This window comes from Lutra lutra, chromosome 5 (assembly GCF_902655055.1).
Source record: "Lutra lutra chromosome 5, mLutLut1.2, whole genome shotgun sequence".
Classification (NCBI taxonomy): Eukaryota; Metazoa; Chordata; class Mammalia; order Carnivora; family Mustelidae; genus Lutra; species Lutra lutra.
The window spans coordinates 32,523,431-32,534,712 of NC_062282.1; the positions used below are offsets into that span (position 1 = coordinate 32,523,431).

An 11,282-nucleotide genomic window follows, 5' to 3' on the forward strand; every position below is an offset into this window, starting at 1 on the left:
CAACTTTTCCACTTTTAGCTCAGCAATGCTAGAAAATATACAGAATATCATGCCCAAAAGAGAACTGACTTAGACCAAACACTTTACAAATGGGCAACTTTTAAAAATCTGGCTCTCTTTTAAGAATTGTCACAGCTGGGGTGCCTGGGTGGTTCAGTTGTTAAGCATCTGCCTGGAATATTGTGAAAACTGCATATTCCCAGAACCCTATCCCTCTAAGGATGCTTGAGGAGCAAGGCCCAGGAATTTGTATTTATAACAAGTATTCCAGGAATATCATAGATAGATATATGATTAAAGGGGTGGAAATAGGGCCCAAAGGCAAGGGCCAAAGAATGTGAGTTATTTAGAAAAATAGAGATAGGACTTCATTTTTTTCAAGTATTTTATATAGATATAGATATAGATATAGATATAGATATAGATATAGATATAGATATAGATAGATTATAGAGATAATAAAGAACAATTTTCTATTTTTACTAGATTGGACAAGTTCAAATTGCAACAGAGACATATAGATAAGACAGGCTAACTGAACATTTTGTTATTTGGCTAATTATAGTAAAGAATGGGAATTATGGGTATTTCTTCTGGAAGGATTATAAGAATAAAGTATCAGGATTTCTTTCAGAATTTTTTTTAAGAGCCAGACTTTCTAAAAACAGGGAAGACAAGGAGACTGCCCGGAAAGATTTATCATCTGATCCCATTGTGATTTTATGAGCAGAAAGCATATCTTTTCCAAGAACTCTTTTTTTTTTTTTAAAGATTTTATTTATTTATTTGACAGAGAGAGATCACAAGCAGGCAGAGAGGCAGGCAGAGAGACAGGAGGAAGCAGGCTCCCTGCTGAGCAGAGTGCCCGATGCGGGACTCGATCCCAGGACTCCGAGATCATGACCTGAGCCGAAGGCAGCGGCTTAACCCACTGAGCCACCCAGGCGCCCCTTTTCCAAGAACTCTTGATGTCACTGTAGAACTACTGTCACATGTTGGCCACATGACCCCAACACTGCAACCATCTGTTTGTCCTGTTCTTGCCAATCATTGTTTATGCCCTCACACAGATAAACAAGGTATGAGAGAATCAGTGCCAAATTAATTTTGCAATTTTAAATACAATTTTATTTAAGACATTGCATTTTCCACTTAACAATACAGTGCTTATAAAGTGCAATGTTTATTTCCTTTCCCTGTGCACATATTCCATATTCAAGTATCAAGAATGCCCAGTTTTTTTTGCTATAGCAGCTCAACATTACAACTGCCATGGAATTTGCTACAAATTTGGGTCCTTTGAATATTGTGTGTGGAACAATGCTCAACCTAATTATTCTCAGGTTGGTTTAGTCAACCTCTTCAATGGTGGGCCCAGAGGAGGCTCCACCAGAGGGAGGAGCTCCACCACCAGGGAAGCCTCCAGGCATTCCTCCTGGCATGCCCCCTGCACTCTGGTACAGCTTGGTGATGATGGGGTTGCAGACTTTCTCCAACTCTTTCTGCTGGTGTTCAAATTCTTCCTTCTCTGCAGTCTGGTTCTTATCAAGCCAGTTGATGATTTCATTGCACTTGTCAAGAATCTTCTGTTTGTCTTCATCATTTATCTTGCCCTGAAGTTTTTCATCTTCAACAGTTGCTTTCATGTTGAATGCGTAAGACTCAAGTGAATTCTTGGAAGACACCTTGTCCCGCTGTTTCTCATCTTCAGCTTTGTACTTCTCAGCTTCCTGGACCATGCGCTCAATATCTTCCTTGCTCAAGCGGCCCTTGTCATTAGTGATGGTAATCTTGTTCTCTTTTCCTGTGCTCTTATCCACGGCAGAGACATTGAGGATACCATTAGCATCAATATCGAAAGTGACCTCAATCTGAGGGACACCACGAGGAGCAGGAGGTATGCCTGTGAGTTCAAACTTTCCAAGTAGGTTGTTGTCCTTGGTCATGGCACGCTCACCTTCATACACCTGAATAAGCACACCAGGCTGGTTGTCCGAGTAGGTAGTGAAGGTCTGTGTCTGTTTGGTAGGAATGGTAGTATTACGCTTGATGAGAACAGTCATGACTCCTCCAGCAGTTTCAATGCCAAGAGAAAGTGGAGTGACATCCAACAGCAGTAAATCTTGAACATTTTCAGATTTGTCTCCAGAAAGGATAGCTGCTTGGACAGCTGCACCATAAGCAACAGCCTCGTCAGGGTTGATGCTCTTATTCAGTTCTTTTCCATTGAAGAAATCTTGGAGAAGTTTCTGAATTTTGGGGATACGGGTAGAACCACCCACCAGGACAATATCGTGGATCTGAGACTTGTCTAACTTGGCATCTCGAAGGGCTTTCTCTACAGGGTCCAGGGTGCCACGGAACAGGTCAGCATTTAATTCTTCAAACCGGGCACGAGTGATAGAGGTATAGAAGTCGATTCCTTCATACAGAGAATCAATCTCGATACTGGCCTGGGTGCTGGAGGAAAGTGTACGCTTAGCACGTTCACAAGCAGTACGGAGGCGACGAACTGCCCTCTTGTTTTCACTGATATCTTTCTTATGTTTGCGCTTGAACTCTGCAATAAAATGGTTGACCATTCGGTTGTCAAAATCTTCTCCACCTAAGTGGGTGTCTCCAGCTGTGGACTTAACCTCAAAGATCCCATCTTCAATAGTAAGGATGGACACATCGAAAGTGCCGCCTCCCAAGTCAAAGATCAGCACATTCCTTTCAGCTCCAACTTTCTTGTCTAGGCCATAAGCAATAGCAGCAGCAGTTGGCTCATTGATGATGCGAAGCACATTGAGACCAGCAATAGTTCCAGCATCTTTGGTAGCCTGACGCTGAGAATCATTGAAATACGCAGGTACTGTGACAACTGCATTGGTAACGGTCTTCCCAAGATAAGCCTCTGCAATTTCCTTCATTTTCGTCAAAACCATAGAAGACACCTCCTCTGGATAAAAGCTTTTTGTCTCTCCCTTGTATTCTACTTGGACCTTGGGCCTGCCAGCATCATTCACCACCATGAAAGGCCAATGCTTCATATCAGACTGGACAACAGCATCATCAAATCTCCGTCCAATCAGGCGTTTGGCATCAAAAACTGTGTTGGTGGGGTTCATCGCAACTTGGTTCTTCGCAGCATCACCGATCAATCGTTCGGTGTCCGTGAAGGCGACATAACTTGGGGTGGTCCGGTTTCCCTGATCATTGGCAATTATTTCCACTTTCCCGTGCTGGAAGACACCCACGCAGGAGTAGGTGGTGCCAAGATCAATGCCAACTGCAGGTCCCTTAGACATGGTTGCTTATGTGTGGGCCTGGCTCAGGCTGAGAAGACAGCAATCCAAAGATGTAGCCCCGCGTTCAATGAGACCCGCCAAATTAATTTTGAAGAAATTAATTTGTTTAGCTAGATGCTATCTGAGGACCAGAGTCATGGCTCTGCCATTGTCTTCCTCTTATATGGACTGATCCTCCTCTGTATCTAGGGTTGAATGTACATAAAGATGTGATGTCAAGTAATGTTTGTTTTGGTTGTCACTTTGGTGATCTGGTGTCTTAAAGTCATAGGTTTGGGAGGCATTCTAATAGAATTCAGATCCTAGTTCTGCCAATTTACTAGCTGATGATCTTCAACAAATGACTTTACCTCTTCAAGTCTCAGTTCCCTCATCTATAAAATAAGAATAATAAAATCAGTTCCACAAGGTGTGGTGAGGATGAACTGAATTAATGTACATAAAACAAAGCTCCAATGAAAGCACTAAATGAATTCTAAATTTTTGTCGTCACTTTTGTTGCTGCTTTTGTTGCTACTGAAAACACTGACATCATCATCATCTTCTTCATCATCATCATACCAATGGATCCTAAAGTTCTTAGATTCCAGTGAGTTCAGGAATTCCTGGCCAACGACCACTGCTTCAGCCCATTCCCTCTTTCCTCTTTGACATCTAAGAAATATCTATAATCTTTTAACTTAACTCCACTGAGTGAATTCCATAGTAAAGTGGTGTTATCTTTGTCGCTAACCCAACTATCACTACCAATTTTATGAATATCTTTACAAGCATGCCCTCTATGTCTTAAATTGAAACCGTAATCCTAAAAATGAGTATTTGAGGCATTACAACAGATTTGAGGCCAGATTTAGGGATCTTCATTCACACCACCTTATAAGAAACCACCCAAGAATAGCAGAATCAGCTTTTCCAGTGTCTCCACCTTCAGTCAGTGCTAGGAAGAGAGGGTGAAAGCTGGCACTGGAACAGAAAATGTGGCTAGTGACAACATGCAACCGTGAACTTTCAGTTTCAATATCCCTTTCATCCTTCACCTCTGACAACTTGCCAGAGAAACTGCATACTTCTCACAGCCTGCAAGAGTCATGGCTCTCTTCTCTCCCAAGAGAAATCTTAGCCATGCTTCAAAGATCAACTCAAAAGTACTCCTCCATGAAACCTTCCCTGACAGCTCAAAGTTGGAGGCAATCACTCATAGAAAACTGTAGAGCAAGAAGAAAGCTTTGCTAATTTTAGGGTCTGAATAATTCCATGGTTTAAAGATACAATCAAAAGGCTTGCAGTAGAAAAAGAACCAATGAATTCCAACTATCCACACACTGCTTGGAATTATGAATTGCTTTTTTGTTCAGTGTTTCAGTTGTTGGGTTTGTTTGTTTGTTTTTTTCCTCTGCACATATTTGTCTCAGGACCTGCTTTTACAGGAATCCAAGCAAATCCAGTTCATAGTATTTATGCCTGGGAGGGGATAAGGAAGTAATCAGACCCATAGCTTATGTGGTAGGAACATATATGTTCACAGGCTTTGAGAGGTAATTGAACAGGCTGTCAACAGTTGAATAGCGCATAGCCTTTGTACCAAGTATTCGTCTTCTAAGACTCTCTCCTGTAGTAATGCACACAGAAGCACAAAGATATAAATATGAGGCGTTATCTGTGGAGGACTATATAGCAGAGAAATATTGGAGATACCTGTTAATATATTAGTCAAATTATCTGTCAATAGAATAATAATTAAGTTACAGTGTAAGCATTCTATAAAACACAATGATACTATTAAGCAGGAGTTTGGTCTATATTTACTGCTAAGGAAAGGCATTTATGATATAACAATAAGCAAAAAAAAATTTTTAAAGATATATGTATTGTATTCTATATATGTTATTTTCCTCTTTCTTTCTGGAAATACACACATACACACACATCCCTCAGACTATTAGCATGGTTACTATTGGGGAGGGAGATGACTTAGGGGCAGAAGTGGTGGTCAGGGTGGTATAGAAGGGTTATGAAGGAAATGCCTCTATATTTTTTTAATGATTGCACATTACCCTTAAAATTGAAATAGAAATGCAGTGCATTTATTTTTTTTTTAAAGATTTTTTATTTATTTATTTGACAGAGAGAGATCACAAGTAGATGGAGAGGCAGGCAGAGAGAGAGAGGGAAGCAGGATCTCCGCCGAGCAGAGAACCCGATGCGGGACTCGATCCCAGGACCCTGAGATCATGACCTGAGCCGAAGGCAGCGGCTTTAACCCACTGAGCCACCCAGGCGCCCGAAATGCAGTGCATTTAGAAATGAACATCTGAAACATTCTTCATCATTTTTTTCTTAAAGTCCACAATCAGTATTGGCAGCCAGGGAATTCAGAGAATTTCAGCTATATATTCTCTTTCTATCTGACATTTACTAGGATAAAAGGTGTGTTGTAACCAAATTTAAGCACATAAGTGATCTAAACAGTAATTAATAAGAAAAATTATCTGTTGACACTGTTGTCTTATATAAGATTGCTTGCTCTTTTAAGATGAAAAATGTCACAAGGATAGAAAATATATTTCAAATACTCATTATGGTTTTCATAAGCAAACTAAGGAAAATCATAATTACAAGGGAAAGCAGGAAATTAAAATCAACTATAAACATATACCTAAGCCTCCGGCATTTGTTTCATTTTGTTTCATTTCATCAGGAAATTAAATGATGCTCAATGACAAACATTTGAAGTCTCTCAAGTGTTTGAGAGGAAGACTATGGCAAAAGATATTATTGGCACTGGGATTGAATAGCTTTTTTTTGAATGCAGTGGAAAAACTACCAAGAAGAGTCAACCCATTGTGACCATGCCTTTTGTCTACAGAATTTGCTTCCATAGAATTCTGAGTATGCATGGGCTTGGGAGACTACCTGCAGGCTTGTTACACAAATCCCATAATGCAGTAAGAAAGAAAGGGGGTTGGTGGTGAAAAACATGGCCCCTGCCTTAGGTGTGTGATTATGAGGAAAGAACCTTAAGCTTCAATTTTCTGTAAACTGGGAATAATAATATAAAATGGCAAGGTTACTCAAAAGGATTAAATAAGAACACATACACCATACCACTTGGTCTAGATAAGACTACTTACATGTTACTTTTGTCATCATTCCATTTTTATTTTCTTAAATTTTTGTATTGGGATACATATTAGCATGATGACAGGGGCACCTGAGTGGCTCAGTTGGTTAAGCATCTGTCTGACTCTCAGTTTTGACCCAGGTCATGATCTCAAAGTCATGGTGATTGAGTGAACCCTGTGTCAGGCTCCATGTTCAATGTGGAGTCTGCTTGAAATTATCTCCTCCTCTCCCACCCTCCCTAGCCCTTCTCCTCCCTCAGCTCACACATGCTCTCCTTCTCTCATAATAAATAAATAAATAAATAAATAAATAAATAAATAAATAAACAAAATCTTAAAAAAAAAATAATAGCATGATGACCAAAAGATGTAAAAGACTTGAGTAATACATCATTTCTATAAAGTTATTTCCAATCACCTACGGCCTGATCAATGTGGCTAGTAGATCTCAATAGAAACTGAGGAGGAACAAATAAGCTGGCACTGACATGCAGAAGCAACTAATGTCTATAAAATCTGCTTGGTTAATAATACAGGGTCCATTCATTCAGCCAATATTTATTGAGTATGAACTGTGCTTCATGCACTATGAGTCTCTGGACAGACTGTACTGAGCAAAACAGGGCTACCCTAACAAGTTAGAAACAAGGGCAGATAAAAGACACTGGGGAAAAATTCATAATTCTAAGTATGCAGTAATTGGAAGACAATTTGCCAGGAATCACTGTGAGGGAATGAGGAATTGAGACAAGGAAGGAAAGAGACTAATAAAGAGTACATAGACTAGCCAGCTACCAGTATGCTAGAATGGTGAACTAGCCTAATTCATGTGGAATTAAGAAGGTTCCCATGACACAGGACTTTTGCATGTTAAAACTGAGACAGTCCCACAAAAATCTGGAATGTGTTGATCACCTTAGTCCATGAGCAACTGGGTCTCGATCATTCTGGAGATCTTCAGAGAGGATGCATAGAACGCAATTTAGAATTATCTCCAAAAAAAGGCAAGAGAGTATTTATCCCTCAAGATTTAATCCTCAGTGGTTGAGGGAGGATCACTCCAAGGCACTATCTTTCATTTACTCTCCATCTGACCTGCACGTGCTCCTGCCTCCACGTCCAAGAAGGACACAGGAAAATGTTGGCATGTTTAAGAAGTATTTACAGGCAAACTCTGGGGTCACCCACAGGGGGACCAACACCATCTGACACATGATTATTTTTCCCCATTCTCATAGGCAAAGGGATGATTTCAATATTATTCTCATTTGGATTCTCTAACTAGTGGAGAGTTTAGACCTAACTTCATATTTACATCCCTTTTTGTGTATTTAACAACAGTTTTAAGGTAGGTTATTTTCTTGGCCTGGAACAACTGACCTCCATAATAAAAAGCAATAAAAAATTTCATTCAGTTTACCTAGAATATATGCATGTGGGGGTGGGTAGCAGTGGGAAGCAAAATAAACTTTTTCGTGTGAACCAAAGGTGAGAACTGATCATTTAGTCATACCATTACTAGTGCCATGATCCTTGTTCTACTTCCCTTTACCTTTAAAGCAGAATTGAGACCCTTGAGTTTTATCTGTCACATTTTTCAGGTTCCCACTGAGTTGAATTATGGTCATGATTCATATGTCTGTCCTTCAAGACCCTTCTCACATACCCATTTCCTCTCAAGTGTATTTTCAGACCTCTCCTCACTCTCTATACGCTATAAACTGTTCTGGGTGTGCACTGCCTGCTTTGGCCAGTACTGTACATTTCTATTTTCTTTAAGCCTCTCTCACTGCAGCCTATTTTGAATTGGATTCTAGTCACTCAGGGGGGAATCGGGAATGTTTAATGAGCTGTCATTACTGAAATCTAACACACTTAAAACTCTTGTGGAACTGAAAACCCAGGATAAAGCTACAGGCTAGGGAACTCACTGTATCATAATAAGAACATGAGCTTTGAACCTTCAGAAGATAACTAAATTATAAATTTAAACTTTAGATCCTGTCATTTCATTGATTAAACGCTCAAACATTTCTTCAACTACCTAGGACCTGTTGTCATTAATCTTATCCAGTTTTATGCATTGTATTTCACTGCATTTGGCCCTTTACCAAAGCTATCCTCCAGGCATGATTATAAACTGACAGTACTTCAGAATGACGATGTTTGATGATTCTACTACTGAGCAGCAAGTAATCTATATAGTCCCTGTCTCATAAACAAATTGCTTGGACTTTTCCTGCTAATCTTTTATCTCAAAATGTGATCATTTCAAAGAGTGGACCAGACTTCATGTAAAAATACAGCAACTGAATAACAAGACAGTAAGGGACCTACCTGAGGTCACACAACTCATGGTCAAGGCTAGAAGTTCTCTTCCTGTGCTGTTTGTCTTTCATCTATGTCATCCATTTTCTTCTCACTTCTCTGAAAAGAAAAGAAATCTCAGACAGTCATCTTCCCATTCATCCACCTGACTCAGACCTCTGCGCTTCAGGGTTTTCTTCTGCAACCACCATGCCCTGCCCTTCAATCATTCCATTCAGAGACAGGAGGACTGCTTCTCTGCAAGACCTTCAGAGCACTGACCTCCACAAGCATGGCATGAATTTCAGTAGCACTTACAGCCTTTTCCAGACATTTGGTACTCATAGTATCCTGACTGGATAGTTATTTACATCTTGATAAATAATGTATCTGTCTGCCTAACTCAAAGTCAAGGCCCTTGAAGACACACTACAGATTTATATAATTTGTTGCATTCCCCACCATGCCTAAACGCCTGTCACTATGCATTTAATAGATGTTTCACAGATATTAAAGAGGATGCTAATGACAATAATTCCATATATAATTGTATGTATAACTTATGTATATATTATATATAATATGTAATATATATGTACATATATATAAATAGTTTAGATTTTTTATTCTTGAGACTTAAATTATATTTAGTACTAAAAACTAGTAAGCGATATTGGCTCCCAAATACAGTGCTGCCTGTACATAGACCTGAGCAGATTTCAACAACTCTGTCTATCTGAAATAAGGCAGGGAAGTTATTTCTTGTATTTTGTTGTGATTTTTGTGTTTGTTAGAGCAATCACATTGCAGAACTAAAAAGATGAATCTGCATTTAGAGAGCTGGCAATTTTGGTAGACTCCTGATGAGAAATGTTTTCATTCAATTTACTTCCCCAGTGATGGTAAAGCTGAGGTCAAATTCTGCAACATTTGGGAAACCTATAAAATGCAAAGGCAATGTCTGCTGTAGAGTCCCAGGGCCAAAGAATTAGGAGACACAGAATAACACTTCTGTGGGTCAATGAACAACGGCCAGAGAAAGGCAACTCACGTTTTTTATCTTGCCACAGCTTTAGCAAGGTGTTAGGAGTGGAATTTTGCCCAAATTTCTCTTGTAAGATATATGTGAGGATCTCTAAGGTGAAGAAAGGGTTAAAATAGGACTTCAGGGGGCAAATGTAAAAACAAGGAAAAGCTTTGGCTCAGCAAAATAGAGTTGTCTGTTTTGACCATCAGGTACTTAAAGGTAAGCAATAGTGTTACACTTCTACCAGACTGAGACAGGTGTGAATTGCCACACGGAATCTGGGAATTTTGTAGGCAAAGGAGGAAACATGTTAGGAGAAGAGTATGTGTTGTTAAATAGACAAGGTCCACCTTAATGCTCCAAACGGGGATTTATGTGAAGCAAAAGGTTTGGAGCTGCCATGTGGTAGAAGGTACAATGTGAAAAGAAGTGCCTGAATGTGCACAAAATTCCCAAAGTAAAAATTTTAGCTTGGAATTGTAATCCAAGTCTTCTACCGCCCTAAGGAAAGGGTATTAGTAAGAGCCCAATGTTCCCGAGCCCGGGAGTGGTTGGCTTTTGGACAGAACACTTCTAGCAGGACATTGGTGTCAGCTTACTCAGTGTGCCTCTAGTCCTCAAAATGTCTGTCAATAAAGGGCTAGACATTTGCGCCTTTGAAGCTTAAAATTGCCATTCTGAAAGTAGCCAACAAAAATTAATAAACTATGCCAAACTATAAAACATGAAACCACAGAAAGATATGGACACTAATACTGATACCCATTCTATCCTTTGAGTAGCAAAAAGCTAAAAGAACACAAAGGCCAGGAACTGTCACAGAAATCACTGTTCTGTTGTGTTAGTAAGCAAAATAGAAAAGTTCACATTTGTGAGACTGGAAACACATGCACATATACATATAGTCAATGAGGTAGTATAAAGTGAGGAAATCTAGTTTCCCTACTCGGATAGAGTAGATGGCGTTTGGCACAATTCCATGGAAAAATAAAGTGATAAACATTTCAATATTCCTTATGCAAGGCAGTGTTAGAAAAAGAACTTGTTGGAGGCGTAATCTGCCTTTCTCCACAAGGAAGCTCTCAAGACGCCATGGTCAACATGAGACTTTGACCGGATACTTCTGGATTCTGCTTCAAATTTTTTTGGAAGTTGGTAGAGTAGAAAGCATCATTTTTTTTTTAATTTTATTTGTTTATTTGACAGAGAGTTAGAGAGAGCACAAGTAAGCAGAGCGTCAGGGAGAGGGGGAGAGAGAGAAGCAGGCTCTCTGCTGAGCAGGGAGCCTGATGTGGGGCTCGATCCCAGGACCCTGGAATCATGACCCCAGCTGAAGGCAGCCACTCAACCAACTGAGCTACCTGGTGCCCCATAGAAAGCATCATTTTTTAATATAGACAATACAGAGCTTAAAAGTTAAGCATGGCACAATGGCAAGGAAGTGTATTTAATCTTATCTTCATACTTGGACTTGAAAGAGAAAACAAACTATTCTGGTAAGTTGTCCTACACCAAAATCATATTATCCTTCCCCAG

General features: G+C 39.7%; 1 protein-coding gene across 1 annotated transcript; it reads right to left on the reverse strand.

Annotated features, from left to right (window-relative positions):
* Window positions 1–1,110: 1,110 nt before the first annotated feature.
* Window positions 1,111–3,355, reverse strand: LOC125100538 (heat shock cognate 71 kDa protein). The gene has a single exon (XM_047730775.1). The coding sequence runs from the start codon at window positions 3,288–3,290 to the stop codon at window positions 1,350–1,352; it is 1,941 nt and encodes a 646-aa protein (XP_047586731.1). The 5' UTR covers window positions 3,291–3,355; the 3' UTR covers window positions 1,111–1,349.
* Between the last annotated feature and the right edge of the window lie 7,927 nt (window positions 3,356–11,282).